Consider the following 27,351-nt stretch of genomic DNA (forward strand, 5'->3'; position numbering starts at 1 on the left):
TCAGCAAAAAGCGAAATTCTGTCCAAAAAAGATGATAGCTCATAACTTACTGCATTCTTATAGAAGAAGTAGAGCACCATGTTGGCCAGCCTGGAGTAACACCAATGCCCATGAACCAGCAAGAGCTTTTGTAAATGTCGAAACCGTGCAATGGCAAAGTCACTTGCCATTACTGCCTGAAATAAAAGAAAAGAAAATTATTGCCCAAGTGCTGTGGACACCAACAGATCTCCATTTACTTCATCTTTCTAAAACACTTGCTATTGAACATGAAGCAAAAAGCAGCAGCAACAACTTCCACTTACACATCACCATGAACACAGCCTAATGTCCCAAGATGCTTCATTCACAGAGGACTGGGAACAAAATGGAGACTGAATAGAAAGAAAGATGAGTATGGTGGTCAATGGGATGGGTTTAGATGGATGTCTTAAGAAACATGGTAAGATAGAGGGTTTAGAGTCAAAATGGCACAGCTGGAGGCCATTTGGCCCATTGGGACCATGATGACTCGAAGTAGATTAATGTGTCCAACCCAATCTGCCTCCAGCTTACTTCCTTTCATGGAGAATTTCACTTACTTTTGAAATCATTGAGTAAGAAATTCCAAGATGGAAGTCTCAGGGACCGAAGGATGTGGGGTGGAGGAAGAAGGCAAAGCACAAAAAAAGTCAAACGAAAGAAATAGAGAGGAAGGCTGCAGGGGTGTATTAAAACAGATCGAGGTCATGACTGCTTTAAGGCACACGTTTAAGATTCTGGCTGGAGATGGTGTGGTGGCTGGAAGCCAACACATATCAGTAACGATAGGGATGATGGTCAAGCAGGATGTATAATGGGTTGCAGAATGTTAAGGGACACTGGGGACCTATCCATGAGAATATGAAATGAGTTGAGCTGATGGATAACAAAAGCACTGGTGAGTGTTTCAGCGCCAGATAGGCTGAGGCAGAGGAATTTGGGGTGAAGTTTAACACCAAGGCTGCAGACAAGTTTGGTTGAACCTGTGACAGTGGCTGGGAGTGGGAGTGAGGCAAGTTGAATCTGGTGGCAGGAGCATTAAGGTTGAGGTGAGGGACAAAGCTGATGGTCTCCCTATGTTTAAGCACATGAGACTTCAGCTCACCCAGAACCAGTTAGCAGTTCAGCAGTTTCTAAATATAGAAATGGTGCAGGTTCGGTGGGGGGGTGGGGGGAGTTTAGGGCTGGGTGATGGGGTTGGGGGAAACAGAGAGGGGGTTGGGGAAAACGAGGGGTGGGGGACAGAGGGCTTATCAGTTTAGAAGCTGACCAAATTTCTGCAGAGAAAGATAAGTCATCAAGAGACAACATGGTAATGATAAAGAGCAGGAATAAGTCAGGGACTTGTGAGTTAACAGTGTAGGGGTGGGAGCTGTAAATTAATAGGAGAAGCTATGGAACATAATAGGCAGAAATGTCACAAAACTGAAACAAGTTATCCCACAAATCATCAGTTGATATAAAATGAAAACGTAAGATTCAGGAGCAGGGTTTAGCCATTCTGCCCCTTGAGTCTGTTCCACCATTCAAACCCATTCCGGCTGATCTGATCTTGGCCTCACCTCCACTTGCCTTGCACGGTGGCACAGTGGTTAGCACTGCCGCCTCACAGTGCCAGACACCTGGGTTCAATTCCCGCCTCAGGCAACTGTCTGTGTGGAGTTTGCACATTGTCTGCGTGGATTTCCTCCCACAGTCCAAATATGTGCAGATTAGGTGAATTGGCCATGCTAAATTGCCCGTAGTGTTATGTGTAGGGGAATGGGTCTGGATGGGTTGCTCTTCGGAGGGTCGGAGTGGGCTCGTTGGGCCGAAGGGCCTGTTTCCACACTGTAGGGAATCTAATCACTCTTCCAGAACCACTGACTGCCTAGTGAATTGAAAATTATAACAGCATTGAGTATACTCAAGGACTCAGCCTCTACTGCTCTTTGGGAAAGAGAATTCCAGACAAATGATTCACCGAGACAAGAAATTCTTCATCATCTGTGTCTTAAAGGGAGACACGTTATTTTTAAACTGTGTCCCCAGTTCTCAATTCCTCCAGGATATGGGAAACATTCTGGCAGCATCTACTTTGATGAGGTCCCCTCAGAACTCTGTCTCAATAAAACTATGTCACGTTCTTTCAAAGTCAGATAACTAAAGGCTTAACCTGCATAGTATAACCATTGTGAATGGTTCCAAAATGCTTTATCCAGTAGCATCTTCAACTGTATTGACCAAAGTCCAGATGTGATCCTTTGCCTCAAGGAATAACTTGATCGGAGTTAGGGTGGCATGGTGACTTCATTGTCCCAGAGCCTTGCTGACCAGTGGGTATGAAAAGTGGTAGTTATTTGGCCAATCAGTTCTGGGCTGTCTCTTGTGAAAAGCAATCCATTTGGTTACACTCCCCAGCACGATCCCTGCAATTTGTTTTGCCTTTGAATACTGAAGGACAATACCAGCGTCTATTCGTGGAACTGGGCTTCATTTCTGAACACACGGTGAGTACTCAACTGAACTGGTGTGGATGATAGATTGCTGATTGGAGGCTCCTCAATAAAGCTGAATTGCATTGGTTACAGGTGAGGAAGTCAAGCTTGGGGAAGGTCCACAGGGATTGGTGCTGAGACACACTGTTTTACTTGGAAAAATTGGTTACATCCATTTTTGGTCTTTCAACCTCCGCTCAAAGCTCAGTGTTTCGGGGACTCCTGTCTGTTTTGAGAGGTGGTGAAACAAACTACTTGAATCCAGACCCACTTGTAAAATGGTACTGGGAGGATCTTCGGTTCGAATTTACAACAATTTAGTTTCAAAAATTTGCTCAAGTTCAAAAGAAAGCTGCGTATTAGACAGATGGAATCCACGCTTGTTACAACGTGACTCAAATACTGACACCGTAGCTCTCCAGTGCTGAAATATCGTGGTATGCAGTCTGACCTCCTGCCGCTTAATGAAATCATATTTAAGTCGTGACACGTTCATTAAACTGTCAATGGGTAGATGCATGAAGAATTCCGAGGTGTACACATTCTGCCTTAATTATTTCTAAGGGATGAGAATTTTTTAGGGAATAAATGTGGAAATGAAGAGCACATTAATAAACATCAGTTGTTGCGAGAGGCAGAACCTACTTAGATTTGATCTGATATATAAAAAAAATTGGACATGCCACTGTCCTAACAAATTGTGAAAGGGTGATAAATGCACTATCCAGTATGGACTCGAACTATATTGACCAGCAGGTCCAGATCTGGCTCCTTCACTTACCCAGAATAATTTGAGCCGACCCAGGGTAGCAGATTAAAATTGACTTCATTGTCCCTGGGCTATGCGGGACTTGAACATCCAGTAAGAAAACTGGGTAGTGTGGATGAAGATATATTTGACCAAGACTTGATTTGATTTGATTTATTATTGTCACATGTACCTAGGTACTTTGAAGTTTTGTTTTGTGTGTAGTACATGCAGATCATACCATACAAAGTGCATAATGGTAAAAGAACAGAGGGTAGAATACAATGTTAGAGATGGCACATAGACAGCGAGATTAACATTAAATTTAAAACTTGAGAAGTCCATTCAGAAGTCTAACAAGTGGGGAAGAAGCTGTTCTCGAATTTATTTGCACGTGTACACAATGCATGTGTATGACGTGCCCCATTGTTTAGTTGCTCATTTTTGCTCAAGGCTATACCCACACCTGGACTGCTGGGGTGTGTGCTATTAGCTGTCACTGTCTCAGCTTTTAATTCCCTTCCAAAACCTCTCTGCCATATCCCCATTGTTAAAATCCACCCCTCTCACCTGGCTTCTAGTCACTGACCTAATATCCCATGTGATTCAATGTCAATTTTTCCCACCTGATAGTGGTTCTCCAATTTACTATGAAAAGGATGCTGTATAAATGCAAGTTGCTTCTGGGACAGAGTAATAGAGTGTTGCTGGTGTTTATGGAACAGTATGTCAGTACTTTCAAGAGCAGGGAAAAAGAACACTATAACACGTCTAAAACAGGAGATTTATATCAGCACTGACAGGTACCTTCAAAAGTTCCCTCGCCACTCCATCAATCCATTGAGACATGCGCCATCACATCATTTGTCTATTTATGGAAACAGTGACAGGAAATGTGATGAGAATACAATTACCTGCATCCCTTCCTGGCCAGAGATTCCCACTCCAACATCAGCAACCTGGATCATGCTCACATCATTAGCCCCATCTCCTGCAGTTAATGAGGAAACAAGCTGTGACAGTGTGTTGGTTTGCGACCCTTGGGCCAGCCAGTCATGGTTAATGTAAGCTGAGTGACAACTTCGAGTTCCACCAACAGAAAACAAAACTGCAATACACTGAAGCAATGCCACCACGGAACTGGCAGATACCTGAGCAGGTTTTTGTTTCAAAAAACAAGAAAGCATGCGGGTTTAACTTTACCTCGAATATCACAGAGACATAGCTCACTTCTTGAGTGACATTTGTAAAGGCTAACTTCCTGCACTTACTGGGGCCTCTGCAGACTGCAAGGTCAAGGTACATCATACGGTTAACAGCTTTCAAGAACTCCTGCTCTCCCTTTCAATACAATTACTTTGGCTGTAAAATGCTGAACCTCTGAACGGTCTGTGCTCTATCCCTCCCTTCAGGCTACAGGACCTAGACTGTAAATAGAAATGGCACAATACGTCCTTTCTGGTACTTATCAGAACCAAAATGATATTGGGGATAAAAGGGTTACTTATGAGAAGAGATTGCACAGAGGAGACTTGTTAAGTATGGAGTACTATGGGCTACTTAATTAGGCAGTGATGATGATAAACGGCTTTGACAAGATAAGTTGGGAGAAATTATTTCCTTCAGTGCAGAACAAAAATTAAAAAGAAAAGCCATATTATTCCTGAGAAGTACCAGGAAGTGCTGCTATATACAAGGTGGAGTGGGGGGGGGGCAGGAAAGAAGGGTCACTGGACTCAAAACATTAACTCTTTTTTTTCTCTACAGATACTACAGAAACATACAAACAGACTTGAAGCATGGCCTCACACCTAAAACACGTTGTCTGATCAGAGATGTCACCTTTACTCTGATAAAGCTTGAAGTTATCTTGGGGCAGTGACTCGAAAGAAATTCTGGAATTTATATATTAATCAATCAAAACCTGCACCTCCACTCGAACTGACTAAAGACTTAATAGCCATCTAGGTTTCTTCAATACGTTCACATAAGTTGTATGACCCTCTGATCTTTTACTTATAAATTCTGTGTCAGATGTATTCTCTCTCACTAGCTGCCTGAGGAAGAAGCGGGGGCTCCGAAAGCTCGTGAGCTTTATTTTCAAATAAACCTGCTGGACTATAACCCTGTGTTGTGTCATTTTTGACTTTGTCCGCCCTAATCCAGCATCGGCACCTCCACGTCATTGCTTAATTGGATTTTACCCTCGGAAGTAGAGGTTCTTCTGTTAATGCTTTAATATTAGATTAGATTAGATTACATTACAGTGTGGAAACAGGCCCTTCGGCCCAACGTGTCCACACCGACCCACCGAAGCGCAACCCACCCATACCCCTACATTTACCCCTTACCTAACATTACGGGCAATTTAGCATGGCCAATTCACCTGACTGTGGGAGGAAACCGGAGCATCCGGAGGAAACCCACGCAGACACGGGGAGAATGTGCAAACTCCACACAGTCAGTCGCCTGAGGCGGGAATTGAACCCGGGTCTCAGGCGCTGTGAGGCAGCAGTGCTAACCACTGTGCCACTGTGATGAGTTTCGAAATGGAGATACTTGAAATGACATTTAAACAACGTGTGGTGACCTAGTACATAACAGCATGCCGATAGGAATAAATATGGACTTGCCTATTGCCAAGGTCATTACTTTCAGCTTATCTCGGACCAGTTTAACCACCATACTTTTCTGTAATGGTGTGGAGCGGCAGCATAACACTGAACGGCAACTTTTGGCCAATGCAAGAAATTTGTCCTCTAATGTCTTTTCCAATGCAAAAGTCAGAGTCTTTCCATCGATGACCAAGCTGAAGTTGGCTTGCAGAGTGGGCAAGCTCACTGAAGTCCTATTTGAAGAGATAAAGTCAACTGATGGATTTCCAGCCACATTGAACCGTTTCTTCTGAGGTCTCTTTGATTCAATGTAGCTCCAGCACTGCTCCAACAAAGCAGCACAGGCCTCCTGTTGAAAGATATTAATGAGATAAGACAAGTGAACAATCAGACACATAGAAAAGATAATTAACGGGGGCACTTTCCCCCTCTTGTCAGCTTCTGTATTGAGTTCAGAAATATCAAAATGTCCTCTCTGCTTTAAAAGAAGTGATCTCATGGAAACATGTAGGGTTCTTAAGGGGCTTGACAGGGTAAATGCTGAGCGGATGTTTCCCCTCTTGGGAGAGTCTAGGACAAGAAGGCATAGTTTCAGAGTAAATTTAAGACTGAAGTGAGGTGGAATTTCTTTTCTCAGATGGTTGAGTAACTTTGGAATTCCTTGCCACAAGGGGCAAGTGTCCTTCTGTAGATTTACGACTGAGATGGATGGGTCTTTGATCAGAAGGGGAATCAAGGATTATGGGGAAAATGCAGGAAAGTGAATGTGAGGAATGTTGATTGAGCCATGATTCTACTGAATGGCAGAACAGGCTGGAGGGGCTAAATGGCTACTCCAGTTCCTACTTCTAATGGACTTCATCATCTTATACTACCTAGACATTCTTCACAACAGACTGATTACAAGAATCTAATTAGCTTCCATCTCTCCCCCACCTCTGACTGCGTTTGTAGGTTTGTACAATCAATAGGAATCTACAACAGAAAGAACAGGAGTCAGTTAGCTCAGTTGGCTGGATAGCTGGGATGCTTTACAGAGTGAAGCTAACAATGTGGGCTCGAGGGTTAATGTCCTGCCTGCGGCATGATAACCCTCAGGTTAAATTCACCACTAGTCATTCATCTCCAAAGAGAGAGCAACCCTATGGTCTTCTGGAACTGTGACTTGGCTGTAACTTCTTGCAACAGACAGGACTGAAAATAGATACAACTGGATGAAGAAATATCTATTCAACCTCTTAAAATCACTTGATTCTTTAGGTCTATGTGCAGGAAGAATTGCTTCTTACTTACCTCCCAGTCATAAGTTAAAGCATTTCTTTATTTTAAGGAAGACTTTAAACTCGTTATCTTTCCAAATGGTCTTTCCCGTAATTTACAAACCATGCTTATGTTACTGACACTTCATGTCACATTTAAGTTGGAGGCTACCTCGAAGGTTAATTGTACACAGGAGCTATCATCTCCTAATTTAGCACAACAATCTTTTCACCATTCATTCATTAATATTGTTGCGAACATCATGTAAGAACCACACATGACTAATTTTGTATTTTGCAATGAGAACAGAAGTGGTTGCTGCCTTTAATTCCCTGTCTTAAGACCAACAAAAATAATTCAACTTCTTTTGGGTTCTGAACACTTTACATGTTGGTGCTAAGTGCTTTGATATTGAAGCCAACGGTAAAAAAAATGGTTTCACGGAGGTATGTAGATCAGTGGCAGCTACCTGAAGAAACATTTGTGAGATTTACTTACGCACTGTCAAATTCTGAAAGCCTTGACGAATGCTGTTGTGAAAAGACCCTCAATATTTAGGCCCCGCACATGAAGATTACTTCTGCTGGAACTTACAACAATACCCTAATTGTTCACTCTCCTATTATCTACATAAGATCAATGGGAGTTGCGATTTTGAATCAGATTAGAACTCTTAATTGTTGCGCGACAATTTCAGGTTTACATGCATTGGGTCTTGTCTTTGACCTTTGAGTATCCACAGGCTGACAGATAGGGTCCTCCCTATTATAAGCAGGTAATTGACACTCATTCAAAACAAAAGATGCATTTTGATTTTCTGTTTATACAACAGATCTGTACACATCTTCATCGAAACCACAGACCTTAAATCTTGCAAATGGATTACTGAGCACCAAGCATCGCATGAAGAGTTTACTGGCAATTTGATCCCATCAAATACTGATCCAAATGCTGCTTCCTCAATAAACTTGCACCTTCTGCTACAAAGATCTTCACCTCAAAATTAAATAATTGCAAGGCAGGAATCATACTTACTAACAGCAAAAGAAACCTCCCCAACATTCAGGCAGCCTTCACTTTACAACACTCACTAAACTGACACCCTGCAGGTTCTGAGCCTGTAATCCAGAATTAATAGGATCGATGAAAATCAGTCAGGTTTCCAAAATTCACAGCTACCTCTTCCATTAATCCTTTTTTCCTGTTATGGTGAAAATGTTAGGATCGCTCTCGAAAAGAGTTGGTTAAAGATATAAATTAGAATGCTGCTGAACTGGAGTGTTTGCAATAAATGCATGTGATATTTGCTTGCACTTGCTTGTATGGATTTTAAGGTTATGAGAGTCGTGCTGGCTGTATAAAAGCTGTCCAGAAAGCCGACAACAGATTTTGCAGCTGAAATTGTGCTCACCTGCGACTCAGCATTCAAGGTAAGAATCTCCTCATCATGACCAAGGAGCTTGCAGGCGTAAGCAATATTGATCGCAGTTTCCTGTTTATCTCCAGTCAGAACCCATATCTGTAAAGCAGCTTTTCGTAGATTTGAGATCGTTTCGGGAACACCATCCTGCAAACGGTCTTCAATACCAGTTGCACCTAGAAAAATAATGGAGTATGATACAGCGAGAGAAAACTTACAATATCTTTGAGGTAGAATGATTTAGACTTAATACTGTAATTATCAAAAATGATCCATAAACCGTCCAAACATGACTAAGGGTCAATTCTGTTTTGAAGAAGGGTCACTGGACTTGAAACATTTATTCTCTGTTTTTCCCAAGCTGTCGCCACTGGGGATCATGACATTATATGGAAGACCACAGGGATGTCACTATTTTCCCAACATAAAAGCACAAGAAAGATAAACAGCAGTAGGCCATTTGGCCCCTCCTGCTTGCCTTGCCATTCAATACAATCACACTTCACCTTTAGCTTCCTTTGCTATCCCTAATTTCCTTCAACTCCTGGGGTATCTAAGAATCTATCAATCCCTGCATTATTATATTGACAGCCCTTTGAGGGTGAGAATTCCAAAGATGCATGAAACAAATCTCATAATTTGAACCCTGACTTCTTATTCTGAGATTGTTACCCCTCTGAGATCCGAGCATTGACTCGATTAAATCCTTTAAGGATTACAGCAATATTTCCATGAGATTACCTCTCAGTCTTCTAAACTTCAGGAAATAAAGGCCGAGTCTACTCAATCTTTCCTCATATGATCAACCTCTCGACCCATGAATCAATGTAGTTAACCTTTGTTGCAGTCCATTTATGGGCAACTCTGAGGTAAGCTGATCAAACAGTACATATTATGTGGGTCTTGCAAGGCTCCATACAATTGCAGATTCCCGACAGATTAGATTAGATTCCATACAGCGGGAAACAGTCCATTTGGCCCAACAGTCCACACCGACCCTCCGAAGAGTAACCCACCCAGACACATTTCCCTCTGATTAATGCGCCTAACACCATGGGCAATTCAGCAAAGCCAATTCACCTGACCTGCATATCTTTGGATTGTGAGGGGAAGCCTGAGCACCAGGATGAAACCCACTCAGCCATGGGGAGAATGTGCAAACTCCATACAGACAGAATCGAACCTGGGTCCCTGGTGCTGTGAGGCAGCAGTGCTAACCACTGAGCCACCGTGCCACCCATTGAGCTGGCGTGCAGCACACTACTCTTCTAAACGCTTACACTCCAACTCCTTTATCATAATGGCTAACAGACTACTTATTTTCCTAATTGCTCGCTATACGTGCGTGCAAACTTTGCGATGCATGTTCACCAAATTTGAGGCTGCTCTAAAGAACAGCATTTTGCATTTCTCTCACTGTTCAAAACTTACTCTGCTTTCCTACTTGCCTTCAAAGGTGGTTGCTTCAACCTCATCACATCATCCTCTGCCCCATTTTTTTGCTTGTTCACTTCTCTGCAGTCTCTTTGTGTTCTCTCCAAAACTTAATTTTTCAACCAGCTTTTTAATTGCATTTGCAAACTTGGATACATTATAGTCAAATGCTTCATCCAAGGCAATCATACATATTGTAAATAGCAAAGGCCCAGTACTGATCCTTGCAGAACGCAGCTCAAATAAAAGGTCTATATTTTCTCCTCCTTCTGTTTTTTTAGTCCTTTAACCAAACCTCAATCCATGCTGATGTATTACCCTGAAATCCCACGAGCCCTAAAATCACATATTAATCTTTTGTAGAGCACCTTTCCGAATGTTTTTTTAAAAAATCTAGACACACTCCATCGACTGGTTCCCTGCTCTCCCAATTACAGCCACTAACCGTTTGATTAAACACAATTTCCCTTCCATAAAATATGTGCTGACTGCATAGTCATAGAGTTATTTATTATTCATTCATGAAATATGGGCATTGCTGGCAGGCCAGCACTTATTGCCCATCGTTAGTTGGCCTTGGCAAAGTGGTGGTTAGCTGCCTTCTTGAACTGCTGCAGTCCATGCATTAATTATTCTATTACTTCATCGCCAGATACCACTGATTTTTTTTTAGATTCCCTACAGTGTGGAAACAGGCCCTTCAGCCCAACCAGTCCACACCGACCCTCCGAAGAGCAACCCACCCAGACCCATTCCCCTATATTCACCCCTGACTAATGTGCCTAACTACGGGCAATTTAGCATGGCCAATTCACCTAACCTGCACATCTTTGGACTGGGAGGAAACCCATACAGACACAGGGAGAATGTGCAAACTCCACACAGACAGTCGCCAAGGCTGGAATCGAACCTGGGTCTCTGGCACTGTGAGGCAGCAGTGCTAACCACTGAGCCACCGTGCTGCCCCAATAAGAAATGGGAAGCAGCAGAGGGGAAAGCTTCCGAGATGCCGAGCAATACTGCCCGGTTCCACACTACAATTCACAGAAACCACCGCCAGGAGCCATCTGTCAGGTCTGTTTTCCCACAGAATGGAATATTTACTTGCTGGTTTTATCCCAGTGGCTTTCCTTTTAAAAGTCGGTTGAAAAACCACAACACTGCGATGGCTGGTAATCGAACCCGGGCCAAATGATGTTAGGCTATATGGTCTATAGTTCTCCCATTACCCTCTTCCCTCTCTTTTTGAATACTGGGATTATGTTTGCTTCTTTCAAATCTGTGTGGACTGTTCTAGGATCGAGCACAGGCCGAAATTTGAAGGAATTAATTGCTGTGCTACCGGGAAGCCGCACCCCTGCAATTCTCTCAGAGTCCTGCTGGAATGTTACCAAAAATACCCATCTATGCAAAACATTGGCAGAGCTAATTTGCAGAATCAGACTTGACACTAACTCAGTTTTGTATAACGAAAAGTTTTTCACAACCGCTGACAAATGAAGAAGGCAGTTGTTTTGCTGAGTCAACACTTATAACATTGTGCAAAAGATCAGCTGACCTGCAGGACTGAGGCAGAGGAGGTCAGATGACATACATTGCAAGAACAAGGCTTTAAGAATTCATATCGCCCTATAAACTCGCGTGTGTACTTCTGAGCTTGACCACACTCTCACCACTTTCTATTATTTTGGAAAGGATTATCGAGTTCTCAATACGGATGATATTTTCCCCCCTTCATTGGAATTCCTAAATTACATCAATAATGTAAACCTTCCCATATCATCTACCACCATCATGGCAGAAGTGATTAATCACATAAACATTTGATGTGACTATATTTTTCAAAATGATGCGGACGGTTTTACTGCAAAAATAGATAGAACATAGTACATAGAAAAGTACAGCACAGAACAGGCCCTTTGGTCCATGATGTTGTGCCGAGATTTAATTCTAATGTCAAATATAGTAACTTAACCTATGCACCCCTCAACTCACCGCTATCCATGTGCATGTCCAGCAGCCGTTTAAATGTCCCCAATGACTCTGCTTCCACCACCACAGCTGGCAACGCATTCTGTGCATTCACAACTCTTTGCATAAAGAACCTTCCTCTGACGTCTCCTTTATACCTTCCTCCTAATATCTTCAAACTATGACTTCTCGTTCCAGTCAATCCTGCCCTGGGGAAAAGTCTCTGGCTATTGAGATGTGTTGTCAAAAGGAAGGACAATGTAACTGAAAACGATAGCAGCTTATGATTCATGGGGACGCAGTGGGGCAGTACGAATTTCCGTGGATTGGTAATCCAGAAGCCCAATGTTCTGGGGAAATGGGCTCAATCCCCACCCTGTCAACTGGGATTTAAAATCAAAATAATACATTGCAATTGTAAGTTAATGGTGATGACAATACTATCATTCATTGTCATAAACACTGCACATGTTCACAAATACCCCTCCGGGAAGGAAGCACTGCATCTTTACCTGATCTGGCCAACATGTACCTCCAGGCCGATAGCAATGTGGTTGACTCTTAACTTCCCTTAGCTGAAATAACCCAACAAGCCACTCAGGGCAAGTAGGGATGGGAAACAAGTATTGGCCTTGCCAGCAATAGCCTCGTCCCACAAAACAATAAAGAATGTACTTGCAATAACCTTTCATTTTTGCCTGAGGTACTGCTGGAGGATTGGAGAACTGCAAGCATTACTCCTGAAATAACTCCACAGAGGATGGTATCCTGACACCAAGTTCCCTTTATTTATACATGGAGAGTCCTTGACACTGATCCGGCTCCCTCAGAGCCAGCTCTCAGTGAACAGAACCCTCTGACACTCCTGTTTATACCTGTCAGCCAGGGCTCCCTGATTGGGCTGTTAATCTGGTCCAATCACAGAACTCGCTCTATGAGGCCCACTTGGCTGACCTTGTTACAATCCCTCCAATGTTCTTGTTGAAAGAGGTTGCAAAGGTAGGCAAAGCAGTTACAGACCAGTTTAACTTTGATGGGAGGGGAAACTCTCTAGGATAGAATTAATAGTCACATGGAAATAAACTGCATTGATTTGAAAGAGTCAGCATGAATTTGTTAAGGTCAAATCATGTTTAACTCGTGAGGGTGATGTGACTTTAAGAGGTTATTTTGTCCTTTTTTTAAAGAGAGGGGTACTGAGCTGTCTATCAGTAAACAGCTTATGAGGCCTTGGAGGTTTTCTTTAAGTTATAACAATAGAAGCAGCTTGAATGGTTGTGGGGAACTCTCACATACCAGAATTTCCAATTTTTATTTTTTTTAGATTTGAGATTCAGCATCTGTTGCTGTTGGAGTCTCAGAAGGGCTGCTATTCTCCGAGTTTTCTCTCTCCCTGCTGCTGGATTGCATGCAAGAAAATCAGATTTTGAGTTTGCCTTTTTGCCAAGAGGTGTTTATGGGATGTTACAATATTGGAATAGTTAATTAGTAATTGTTACTGTATTTATTATTCTGTTAAGTTTTCCAATAGAATTGTTATTCTAAGTTCTTCTTTCTTCTGTTGTATATTAACTATTGCTTAATGTCGAGTAGTTTGACCAGTTGCATTGTATCTGAAACACAGCACAATACATCTGCCTTTAAAATAAGAAAAAGCTTGGGTCTAGGCTACCTTCTTAAAATATTTTGAGGGTGTCTGGTCTGGTCCATAACAAACTAACTAACTTGCCGAATTTCTTGAAGTGATAACCGTGAGGGTTAACCAGGGTAATGCTATTGATGTGGACTGCTAAAAGGCTTAAACACAGCTCCACTCAATAGACTTATGATGAAAATTAAAGGCCGTGAAATACGAGACAGAGTTGCAGTGTGGATGTAAAATTAGCTGCGTGATAGGAAGCAAAGTGATGGCTAATGGATAGTTTTATGCTGGAGGAAGTTTTGCATCATGGAGTTCCTCAGAGATTGGCAATGAGACCCATGCTTTTCCTGATGTATATAAATGATCTAAATCTTGGTGCACAGAGCACAGTTTCAAAGTTTGCAGAAAATACTAAACTTGGGCGAATTGTCAACTGAGGAGGACAGTGTGGAACTCCAAACGGATGCTGAGTTGTTGGTGGACGGGCAGACAGGTGATGGACGTGGGTCAATGTGGAGAAGTATGAATTGACACACTTTGATACAAAGAACACAGAGAGACAAAATAACAAACAGGTACTATTCCAAAAGGTTGTACACCAGGAGAGAGACCTGGGTGTAGAAATAAAGAAAACAGGAAGGAGACCAGGTTATTTGGCCCTTCAAGTCTGCTCCACCATTTAATATGATCATGGCTTATCCTCTATCGCAATGCCGTGCTCCTGCTCCCAACCACACACCCCCATCCCCCAAACCCCACCATACCCTTTAATATCTAAACATTTATCAAACTCTTCCTTGAGTATATTCTGTGACTTGGTCCCTACAGCTTTCTATGGTAGAGCATTTCACAGGTTCACTCCTTCTTGAGTGAAGGACTATGTCCTCATATCTTTCCTAAATGGTCGACCCCATATCCTGAGACTCTGAGTCCGGTTCTAGTCTGCCCTAATGGACAAAACATCCTCTCTGCAACTCGCCTGACCAGCCCCGTATATGTCATTAAACCATCATTAAAGCTTGCAAGACAGATAGGCAGCTACTATAAAATGTACAATATTCTAGACTTCATTAACAGGTGCATATGTTCAAGAGCAAACAGGCTATGATGAACTTATACAAGATGACAAAAAATGCTGGAAATCACAGCGGGCCAGGCAGCATCCATGCAGAGAATAAGCTAACGTTTCGAGGCTACGTGACTCTTCACTGAGCTGAGGTAAAGTGTGGAGGGGGCAGCAGATGGACTTAATATTGAGTTCAGCACCTTCAGATTGTGAACCCACTCCCATTCCTTCCCTTTCATTTGGCTTTGTTTGTTGCATTCTCTGTCACTATGTCCTCTCTCCCCACCCCCTACTCCAAAGGGACTATCTGTTCTTTCCAAATTAGCAGTTAGACACGCCATTGTTCTGCCATTATCACATTCCAATCACTGAATCAACATCCTTTCTCCCACAGTACTCCAGTTCCCCTAACTATTGCATAAATGCTGATTCCTCCACACCATGCCAGCTCTGAGGAAGAGTCATCTGGACTCGAAACATTAGCTTGCTCTCTCTCCATGGATGCTGCCTGACCTGATGTGATCTCCAATATTTTTTGTTTTCAGCTCAGATCCTGGCATATGCAGTAATTTTCTCCTAGAGATACAAGATGTTGATTAAACCTCAGGGGCAATATTGTGGACAATCTGGGTACCAGGTTATAGGAAGGATGTGAACACATTAGAGAGAGTGCAAAAGAGTTTTAAGAGAATAGCTCATGGGATGACACTCTTCAATTATGAAAAAGATTAGAGAAACTTTGAATTCTTTTTTGAGAGAATGCTAAAGAGTGATGACATAAACATTTTCAAAATCACTAGGGATCTGGATGGGTAGCAATGGAGAAACTGTTCCCACTCGTGAAAGGATCAAGAACCTGAGAGCACAGTTTTGAACTGTTTTGCAGAAGAAGCAAATGTGAGGTGTGAAAAATCTTTTTCATACAGCGAGTGGCTGTGGAATGGAATACACTGCCAGGAAATATGTTGGAGACTGGTTCAACTGAGGCATTCAAGAGGGAGTTAGATTTCAAAGGAATTAATGTGCAGGGTTCCAGGGAAAAGGCAGGGGATTGGTAATAAGTTAAAGTGTTCAGAGAATTGATGTTCATACCACAAGCCAAATGGCCACCTTCTGGACCATAACAATTCAGTGAAAAAAATAATACCCTCACCATTCAACCTCTGGACAACAAGTACACTTTAAACTTAACATATATTTTGTAAACACTATTTCCATAAACACAATGTCACAAGTGGATACATGTAGCCAGCATCATGTCAGAATTCAGGAGGTGAATTAAGTCATTCTGTGCTGGAATGACTCCCTTTTGCTGCGCTAACACCTCTCCTGCAAACATTTTCAGCTGAATCCAACAATATGACGTTACATTCCCCACTTAACTTTGGAGATTATTGAAAAATAGGGCCAAAATGTCAGAGTCTCTACACCTAATTGAAAATCCAGTGATAATGCTGCACTGAATTCTATTAAAAGATATACATAAGTACAAATGGGTAAACTCATACTGGGAAGTGTGAGAGACCCATTCCACAGGACTTTCACCTTGTCAGCATTGCTCAAGCGTTGCAAGTACAGGGTTAACACAGCTGGCTGCAAGGCAACAAAACAGATGGTCTAGCTGCACTCCTAACAATGCATTTCTTGTGTGCTGTGCAAACATCTGCTGTCACTTAATTGATGCAATTTATTTCCTAGAGGTTATCCTTTACTCTGAAGCTCTATTAATGATAGCCAACGTGGTGGAAAAGCCCCATATTTTGTAGTTTCTCCTGAGATACAGAACTTCAAAGATTAACATGTGGTAGCTTTTGCCAACTGCTTGTTTTGAAGACCCAATATATCACAGCGCAGATGTGCTTCTCAAAGGCCTTTGATACCAACCAAGGTTCAGCCCATACCTAACAGCTGAAGGTCAGTCTCCAGGTGGACTGCTGACTCAAACAACAGCTCTTCCCTATTTTCAACCGCAGACTCTGCCTCCAAATGATTTTCCAGCCACTGTGCATATTCTTCTTTCCGCAGGACCTGAAATGAGGACAACAGTTTCAGAAGTTCAGGCAAAAAAAAGCTAATGATGTTTCAAAATTGTTTGACTTATTTCTAAAACAAGGGGCAGCACAGTGGCTCAGTAGTTAGCACTGCTGCCTCACAGCATCAGGCACCCAGGTTCGATTCCACCCTCAGGCGAGGTCTGTGTGGAGTTTGCACATTCTCCCCGTGTCTGCGTGGGTTTCCTCCAGGCGCTCTGGTTTCCTCCCACAATCCAAAGATGTGCAGGTCAGATGGACTGGCCATGCTAACTTGCTTCATAGTGTCCAAGGATGTGCATTCTAGGTGGGTTTGTGAAGGGAAATGTAGGGTTATGATGATAACATAGGGGGGTGGTTTGCGTGGGATGCTCTTTGGAGGGTTGGTGTGGACGTGATGGGCTGAATGGCCTGCTTCCACACTAGGGATTCTATGATTCTTCCAGGTTGAGTGCTCATGAATATGATCACAGCTGAAACTGCAAAATAACACAACTGGTCAGCATGTAACAAAATCCAAAAGAATCAGATGTAAAACACTTCAATTAAATAAGAGTAAAGGCACTGTTATAAGTATGGAGCTCACTACATGTTCATCCTGCAAAGGTAAAAATCCACAGAAAGGCTCAAATCAGACTTTAAATTATAATTTCAATGAATGGTCAGAGAGAGGGAACAGGGTCTATGTGAACATTAACAAAGGAACAGTGGAAAAGATACAGGCCACAAGAAAATCAGTTGATCTGTTTTTGGCCCCAAAATCTTATTTTGTAATCACTCTCCTGAAATATTGATCTAAGTCTTCTTCAGTTTTTTTCAACACCTTTTGCATGGACTTCTAGCAACATAGATTGAGAGCAGTGTGGTCTTTATTGTTCGGGATAAGTACACTCCTAATACAGGTACACAATCCTTTATCCGAAATCCTTGCCGCCAGTTGTTTTTCGGAATTCTGATTTTTTTGGACTTCGGAATAAATGACATTTTCACAGTGAAATAAGAAATCTATTACCGAACAGCTCATTCACATGTGACTAGTACGAGCGCTGGGACACAACTGGCACCTAGCAGTGCTGGGCCACACCGTGGTTCGAGTGGTTGTGGAGTTGGGCCATCTATTTGTATGCCAAAATGACGCTGCACACTCCACAAAAAAAAAAATTCGGATTTCGGAGCTTTTCGGATAGGGGATTGTGTATCTGCAATGACAGGACATTGAGGGAACTTCATGTTGCTGATGGTGTGATGTTGGAGGAGAGCAAGATTAGCTCCTGTAAGCAACCTGACGATATCTTCCTTTTGATGAGAGCCAGAGGTTGTCGCTTCAGTTGGAGATATCAACTGGTTTAACCTTCTCCAATTTCAAAATAACCTTCCCACCCGTTCCCCGACTCCCTTCCCAGACTCGCCTCCACTCTTTCATTCCACTTACCAACCCTTCCTTCCAGCTCCCAACTGGATTCATTCCTCCCATCGACCAACCAGGCTATACCCCTCACCTATGTTTGCCCATCACTACCCCACTATTCCACGCCTCTCCCCACCCAAGCACCCCCACCCTGCCTTTATCTGCAACTCCCCCTACCCCCACACCCAGTCCTGAGGAAGGGTTACACCTGAAACATTGACTTCTCCACCTCCTGATGCTGCCTGGCTTGCTGTATACTTCTAGCCTCCTGCTTGTCTACTTTGGATGCCAGCATCTGCAGTTTTTTTTGTCTCTTCTCAGTTATTGGCATTGTTGCCTCAGGTTCAGAAGGTCATCATGAAGGGTCACTGGAACTGAAACTTTAACTTTGCTTTTCTCTCTACAGATTTGAAGTACTTATCCAAATATTTGAAAAATATTCAATATTCAATATTGTACTTTAATATTATAACATTCAAGGATATTGGACAGGTACAGGAAATTGGAATTAACACACTTTTAGTGGCAGTTTCAAAGGGTCTTTGACAAAGGGTCAGTTAGACTCGAAACGTCAGCTCTTTTCTCTCCATACAGATGCTGCCAGACCTGCTGAGATTTTCCAGCATTTTCTCTTTTGGTTTCAGATTCCAGCATCCACAGTAATTTGCTTTTATCCCCTGCCCTATAATCCAGCATTTCTAATGGCTAACCACCTATCCCACCCATTCGCTGACTGCACACTTTGGGCAATTTCCCATGGCCAATCCACCTAACCTGCACCGGAGGAGGAAACCAGAGCACCCGGAGCACACCCACACAGACAACAAGAGAATGTGCAAATTCTACACCGACAGGCACCTGAGGGTGGAATTGAACCCTAGTCCCTAGCACTGGGAGGCAGCAGTGCTAACCATTGAGTTTCTGTTACGACATTCCTCGACAATATGGTCACAACTGATTGCTATCACATTGCTGTTTGTGGGGAACTTGCTATGCACAAATTTCCAAGATTACAAATGACCACACCTTAAAAAGCAGTCCATTGGCTGGAAAAACCTGCATTCATGAAAGGCAATGCACAGATGTAATTTTACTTGCTCTCACACTTCGCGTTTGCTGAAGACCTGAGGAGCTTGCCTCTTGTCCCGGCCAAAATTTATCTGTCAACTAATAATCAGAAAACAGATTTATTTACCATCAGAGGTGGGTCAGTTAGCTCAACTGGGTGGATGGTTGGTTGGTTTGTCAGTTGGTTGGTTTGCATGGGCTCAGATCCTGCACCAGCTGAGGTCACCATGAAGATCCAGCCTTCTCCACCTTGCCCTCTGTCTGAGGCATGGTGACCTTCAGGTTAAACTCATTACCAATTGTTTCTCCCTCTCGCTGAGATATAGCAGCCTCATAGTCTGGTGGGACAATAGGAACTGTATCTCTACCCTGAGGGACAATGCTGTGTCCAAACTGTCTGCCATACTTCCTGCAATAAAACAGTGACTGCACTTGGAAGTGATTGTAATGAGGTCAGCCAGGTGGAACACATTGAACATGAGTTCCCTGATTGGGGCTGTTAATGTGGTTCAATCAGGGAGCCCTGGTTGACAGATATAAACAGGAATCTAAGAAGAGAATAAAATAAACAGGAATGTCAGGGGTCCTGTGCATTCTGAGAGCTGGCTCTGAGGAAGCCAGATTGGTGTCAAGCACTCTCCACATGTTAATAAAGGGTTAAATAGCGATGGGATAACTCTGTGGAGTTATTTCAGGAACAAACTCAGAATTATTTTTACTCAAACTTGCAAAGTGGGCATCGCTGCCAAGACCAGTACTTATTGCCTTACCCTAATTACCCTGAAGGAGGTGGTGGTGAGCTGCCTTCTGGAACTGCTGCAGTCCCTGTGGCAGAGATGCAGCACAGAGCTGTTGGCAGAGTCTGGAGGGAGAGGGAATTTGGTTATGGAAGCTGCATTTTGTTTGTGTAGACAGGACCCAATAAGCAAACAAAAACAAACTCAACTACTGCCAGATCACAGGCCCTACAATTTGATACATTACTTTGGCAGAAATGTCTTCCTTCAGGTCAACTTATGTTGTATATTTTGAAATGATATCCCCAAGGTCCACCTGTTTCTCTCTCCTTACAGACTGTCCAGCACAATTTTGATTTTGTGCATTTTTTTGTTCCACTGTTTTATTTCCTGGTCTCTAGATCTGATTTACATCTGTGCCCTAGGTTTGTTGAAAAAGAAAACCATCCAATATCATTGTTAGCAAGGTAGTTTACATACTGCCATTTACAGGTCATTCCAACCTGTCAATATGTTGGTTTATTTAACAATTATTACAAATTAAATCTAGGATGTATGCATCATTAGCAAGGCCAGCATTATTCTTAGTTACCCTTCAGAAAGGTATCTTCCTGACCACCTTCACCACCCGCCACCCCACACCCCCCAACAGTGTGTGTGGTGAGGTTGCTATTCACCAGGGTTAGTTTTTAGGGACGTTCCCTTATAAGTCAATACCATGGGGAGCAAAGCAACCTATTCATTCCTGTAGATTTATTCTGGACAGCAACATACAATCGTATGCAAAAGGAATTTTCCATGACAGAAATACTCTGGAACCTGAGCCGCTCTCGAGCCAGGTTTCCAAACAAAATATCTTTGAAAAATCTTTTCTCCTGAAGAGTTTGGACGCGTTTCTAGAACAGATTCCAGAGATGGAAAAAGTGAAGCTACCAATTAAACTTGGAAAAAGATCAAATGAATATCCCTTACTCACCCAGTTTGTCCCTCATTTGAACACCCTTTCTTAATTTCATCTTTCTCATTCATGTTTTGTTTACCTCAGAATGTGGCTATTCTCCAGTTGTTTAAATTGCTTAAGAGTCTTTGCTTTCTTCTTTAATTTGCTACTGAGCAAAACTGGACACTAAAAAAAATCCAACCAAATAACTCCAAGGTTGCTTCATGAGAAAAATTCTTTTTTGCCACCTGATTATAAAATTACCCCCGCGCCTAAATTTACAGCTTCTGCCCACAAGCTGGGCTGCCGGCCTCTAGTTCATAGAATCCCTACAGTGTGGAAGCAGCCCATTCAGCCCATCAAATCCACACTGATCCTCCAAAGAGTATTCCACTCAGACCCACCTCACTATCCTACAACCCTGCATTTTCCATGACTAACTTACCTAACCCACACATCCCTAAGCACTATGGGTAATTTAGCACCTAACCTGCAAATCCTTGGACTGTGGGAGGAAACCAGATCATCCAGAGACAGCCCATGTGGGGAGAACATGCAAATTCCACACAGACAGTTGCCAGAGGGTAGAATCGATCCCAGGTCCCTGGAGGTGTGAGGCAACAGTACTAACCACTGAGCCACCATGTCATCCCGCAATTGATTGTACAGAGCATAGATCTCAAGGTCTAAAATGAAGAAGCTTCTTGAAGAACAAAATTGATTAGAGTACACCTTAAGTAAAATCTGCTTCAGCAGTGGTAGGGCTGAGCTGAGTAACTCCTTTACAAAGCTCTTGAAAGGGCCTGGTGATAAATACAGCACAGTATTGATCGTTGGCCCTATCATATAATGGGAGTTGCAAAAGCTTCTCTCGTTCTGATTCCATCTTGTTTAAACAACGAAGCAATTTGATAAAAAAAAGCCTCATGTTGTTTAACTGGAGTAGCTACAGTGTAATCATCAGTCCCACATGAGTGGTATGCGAGGGCTGTAAAAACAACTTTATTGACTAAAACTCGGCCAACCAGAGAGAGTGACGGTCTGCTCTACACACCCAGGGATGCACCAGAAATAGTGGGCCTGACTGTAACAAATAAGACTCGCCAATCAACTGCTGGTAGCCAATCACACTGAAGACCGGCAATGGAGAGTGAAAGGGAAGGAAAATGGAATGTTGGCCTTTATTTAAAAGAGAATGGAGTGTAAAATTAGGCGGGGTGGGGGATGGCAGCGGGGGGTAGCTAAAACTATGCAAGGTCAAATCAGACACTTATTGTGAAGAGTGTTGGGCCCCTTATCAAAGGAAAGATATACTGGCCTTGGAAGCAGTGCAGAGATGGATCACCCGGCTGATATCAGATACAGAAGGATTGTCTTATGAGGAGGTCGAGTAGATGGGACATGTACTTGTTGAAATTTAGAAGAATGAGAGGGTGCGGAAAAAGATTTTTAAGGATGTTCCCAAGGTGGCAGGGTTTGAATATAAGGAGAGACTGAATAGGCTGGGACTATTTTCCCTGGAACATTGGAGGCTGAGGGGTGATTTAAAGAAGTTTATAAAGTCATGAGGGGGCATGGATAGGGTGAATAGCCATGGTCTTTTCCCCAGGGTAGGGGAGTTCAAAACTAGAGGGCATAGGTTTAAAGTGAAAGAAGAAAGATTTAAATGGACCTGAGGAGCAATTTTTTCATGCAGAGAGTGATGGGTGTATGGAATGAGTTGGCGGAGGAAGTGGAGGAGGCTGGTACAATTACAACATTTTAAAAGACATCTAGATGGGTACATGAATAGGAAGGGTTTGGAGGGATATAGGCCAAATGATGGCAAACGGGATTAATTTATTTGGGATATATAGTCAGCAGTTGGACTGAAGGGTCTTTCGGTGCTGTACAACTTTACGACTCTGAGTTATTGAGACATGTAAGATTTTTAGGCAGGCTAAATGCTAAAATGTTATTTTCCAAACTGGGAGAGCCTAGGATTCAAGGGTATAATCTCAATACAAGGGGTCCAACGATTAAGAGAGAGATGAAGTGGAATTTCTTCTCTCCAAGGGTTATTAATCTGTGGAATTGTCTATCACAGTGAGCTGTCAAGGTTGGGGTGTTAAATATATTCGAAAGTGAAACACACAGATTTTTAACCAGTGGCAATTAGGAGTTATGGGAAAAGGCAGCACAGCAAAGTTGGGGATTACCAGGTCAGCCATGATCTCACTGAATAGTGGTGCAGACTCGATGGGCTGAATGGCCTACTGCTGCTCCTACCCCGTATGGTCTTATGGGTGACTATTCAAAGAGGAATTTGATGCCTTCAAGGCAACAGTATCAAATTGTTCCTACTGCAGGGCTGTTGCTGACAGCAGGATTGTTATATTAAATACTTCATGGGATTTGGTAGTTCCACTGTTATGGGTCAGTAGAACAGCAACTGTTTTCCTGAAGACAGCAGGACAGGGCTGAATAGTGGAGATGGCAGATGGGTAGGTATCTTGCCAGTTTACTCAAGCACATCTAGATATTTGGAAGTTCGTAAACAGAGGGCTACTCTACAGATTAAACACAAAGGTAGTCTATATGAAAGGGGGGAACTACAGAAGGTCTGTGATGGGAATACGGTCTATTTTCATTTAGATTAGATTAGATTTCCTACAGTGTGGAAACAGGCCCTTCGGCCCAACAAGTCCACACCAACCCTCTGAAATGTAACCCACCCAGACCCATTTCCCTTTGATTTATGCACCTAACACTATGGACTATTCAGCATCTTTGGACTATTCAGCATCTTTGGACTGTGGGAGGAAACCAGTGCACCCAGAGGAAATCCACACAGACACAGGGAGAATATGCAAACTCCACAGAGATAGTTGCCTGAGGCTAGAGTCGAAGCCAGGTCCCTAGCACTGTGAGGCAGCAGTGCTAACCACTGAGCCACTGTGCCGCGCCCCCCCCCAAATGAATGAATGTATTTCCTGCTATACATTCTCATTTCCCCCACTGTTGTATTTAACATATCGCAGAATTGCTCAATTACATTTCGGTGAGTCAGAAGTCACATGAAACCAGGTTACAGTCCAACAGGTTTATTTGACCTGATGAAGGAGCAGTGGTTCCTAAGGCCTCAATACAGACAACAAGAGAAAGCTACAGCTGTGATGACCATATTAACATATCACAGAATAAAGCATAACATTTAATCAGGGCCTTAAAGCTTATCAATAAATACACACCCGCTTCGCAATGCACAATGTCCGGAGCCCATCTGTGGCGTACTGGTTTAGATAATTCTGTGTTTTGTTTCGGATTTTCCTTGTGCGTTTGCCTGTGCTAATCTCTTAAGATTGGAAAGAAAGAAAGAAAGAAAAAGTCAGTTTAATTCGCAGGGAAAGATGCTGCAGCAAAACTCAAAACATTAGAAAAATAATTGGATATTCGGAAAACTCAGGGCAAATAATTTTAACATAATTATTTCACATGTCCCAAGACACACAACTTTTTGTCAAGTCCCTTGCCCTACTCTCTGCAGCCACCAAAATCCAGTAAAGCAGCTGGTGTTTCCAGCTGGAACAGGATCACAGTAGGGCCAGGCCTCAGGCAGTTTGTAACAGTCAAAACATGAGACTGCTCCGTAAGAAATACATGCCTAGGACAGAGTGTTTCTCACTGTCACTTTGTCCTGTGTTCTCACCCGAGGGCCATTTCCCCAGAACGAGCAATCCCGGGTGAGAATGTGCAGATCTCACTGGATGAAAGGACGTTATTTAAACTCGTGACAAGGTGTGCAGATCCACACAAAGCAGTGATGCTTACTCATCATTTCTAATTCAGGCAGTTGTGCCAATATTTCACAGCGGTACTACCTGAAGAAAGGCCACACTAGGTGTCTCTGCAACACACCAGCTTGTTCGCATTGTTTAAAAACACAAATCATTTTTACTGTTTAATGCAAGGCTGGAAGAGATTTCGGGTCTGACAAGTGAAACTCCAATGGCATTTCAGGAGCAAATGCTGCCATTGGGACTGTGCCCTAGTAGCAAGTTACGTTTAAATGTCGTCTATACGCCTCTTTTTAAAATTTGGTTTCAGTGTTGCTTACTCGAGGTATTACACTAATATTACAGTATGACTTTTATGATAAAGTTTAAATTACATGAGAACATGCTTCATCTGGATTGCACCAAAAGGTAGGGAGAACTTCTAAGCTTTAAGCACAATGTGCATTTGAATATGCCTTTCACATACATTACACAGCGTTTACAGATGGGTGCAGATTTTGGATGAATCTGTGGATCATGGAGTTGATTGGCAGTCATGAACATGTCATATCATGAAAAGGATACACACACTGTTAGTGAGCAGACTTCACTCTGGGTTTTAATGAGTCATTAATGCAAATATAACAACTTCATGGAAAACTTAAGAAAGTTGAGAAGTACTTTGTGAAGCGAATGGCAGACTGTGGAAATCAGTTAACAAAATGTGGCAGGTCGTAATTCGTGGAATCACAAGTATGGGTGGAATTTGATGTTTGAGATACAGACCTGCTAATAATAATTAGACACTCAAACGGCCAATACTGGTTCTCCTCCCTTGGAATAAGGACACCAGTACCTGAAATCCTCACACTTCCATTATTCTGAGTGCTCCCAGTTAACCAGACACTGGAATCTCTCCATTGGCACTGGTGCTGCCAGGAGCAGTGACAGCTGATCGTAATGTACTCATAGAATCGCTCTAGAGAGCATCCCACCAGATCCACCCCATCCCTGTAACCCTGCATTCTCCATGGCTAATCCACCTCACCTGCACATCCCTGGACACTTTGGGCAATTTAGCATGGCCAATCCACCTAACCGGCACATCTTTGGACTGTGGGAGGAAACTGGAGCACACAGTGGAAACCCACACAGACACAGGGAGAATGTGTGAACCCCACACACACACACACACACTGTCGCCCGAGGGTGGAACAGAACCCAGGTCCCGGATGCTGTGAGGCAGCAGTGATAACCACTGAGCCACCATGCCACTCAGGAGGAGGGAATCAGGCCAATGGAGAGTGAGAGTGGGATGGGGAACACGGTGTGATTGCAAAGTGAGTAGGGAGTGCAAGTGGGGATGCTGGTCAGATGACAGGGTGGGGACAGCTTTCAGAAGATGCCACACCCCTCTCCATCCCGTATGGATGTTGGCTACCTTAACCAGTCTTGGAACCTCACAAGCAAACTGGATAGAGTAAGCTTCTCAGTCTTCCTGTGTGAAGTCTCCCCCACTGCCTCTGGGTGAATATCAGCAGCGAATAGGCTGGGGCTGTTTTCCCTGGAGTGTCGGAGGCTGAGGGGTGACCTTAGAGAGGTTTACAAAATCATGAGGGGCATGGATAGGATAAGTAGATAAGGTCTTTTCCCTGTGGTCACAGAGTCCAGAACTAGAGGGCATAGGTTTAGGGTGAGAGGAGTAAGATATAAAGGATACCTAAGGGGCAACTTTTTCATGCAGAGAAACAAATTGGAACCTGGTCCTTGAATATCAGTGATGAACTAGTTGTGGCTGCAGTATCTGAAGCAGTTATTGATGATACGTTATCCAATTGAAGCAGTATTATGAACATTAAATAACATGCATAGCATCCAGGCAGTGTGGAAGCAGGCCATTCGACCAATCAAGTCTCCACTGATCCTCCAAAGAGAGAAAGTGTGGAGGCTAGTACAATTGCAACATTTAAAAGGCATTTGGCTGGGTATATGAATAGGAAGGGTTTGGAGGGACATGGGCCGGGTGCTGGCAGGTGGGACTAGATTAGGTTGGGATATCTGGTCGGCATGGAGGAGTTGGACCGAAGGGTCTGTTTCCGTGCTGTATATCTGTCTGACTCTATATGGAGACAGGGAGTTCACAGTGCCCCCACAAATTAAACAAGCACCTGTTTTTTTGGGTGGGGGGGGGATGGTGGTGTAGGGACATTGAATTCTGCCCAGAGAACCTGAGAGAGCACACCACGTCACCTTTGACTGCTTGCCATACACAATATTGTGCACGAACAGCACACGGGCACCAAAACTACACCGTGATTGGATAATGGGGTGGTTTGTTATCAAATTGAATGAGGCTGTGGTTAACCACAAATTACAGAACACAGACGCTGCCAGATGCGTCAACTGGCCTGGCCCAGGGCAACCACGTTTGATCCTTTGCCCTGCCCCCAACTTTCAGTTTAAAGCTGGCTCTATCCTTTCTGCTTCACCTCAGAACAGCTTATAACTAATGCACCGTACCATAGTCAAACATCCCAGGCTACATGCACTGCCAAGATAAATACTACAACGGGTTAGTCACAAAATAAAAACAAATTTCAAAACATATACAGAGGAGGTCAAGCAGAAATCCAATCGAGGTGCTCGGAATTAAGGCGACATGCAAGGTTGAATTAATTGACTACACATATCCCCTTTCATTATTGCTATCACATCCCACGCTCTCTGTATTGCACTGTAAATGAAAGTAATTTACTTAT

General features: G+C 43.1%; 1 protein-coding gene across 1 annotated transcript in view; it reads right to left on the reverse strand.

Annotated features, from left to right (window-relative positions):
• atp10a (ATPase phospholipid transporting 10A) overlaps nt 1–27,351 on the reverse strand; it is a 181,699-nt gene that overhangs the window by 19,867 nt on the left and 134,481 nt on the right. The window contains exons 11-16 of the mRNA XM_043692276.1: nt 24,068–24,171; nt 16,556–16,682; nt 8,533–8,717; nt 5,880–6,210; nt 4,161–4,237; nt 51–176 (exon numbers count right to left, since the gene is read on the reverse strand). Coding sequence (XP_043548211.1) covers nt 51–176; nt 4,161–4,237; nt 5,880–6,210; nt 8,533–8,717; nt 16,556–16,682; nt 24,068–24,171 — 950 coding nt within the window. The remainder of the gene's footprint in view (nt 1–50; nt 177–4,160; nt 4,238–5,879; nt 6,211–8,532; nt 8,718–16,555; nt 16,683–24,067; nt 24,172–27,351) is intronic.

Source organism: Chiloscyllium plagiosum, chromosome 6, assembly GCF_004010195.1.
Source record: "Chiloscyllium plagiosum isolate BGI_BamShark_2017 chromosome 6, ASM401019v2, whole genome shotgun sequence".
NCBI classification, from domain to species: domain Eukaryota; kingdom Metazoa; phylum Chordata; class Chondrichthyes; order Orectolobiformes; family Hemiscylliidae; genus Chiloscyllium; species Chiloscyllium plagiosum.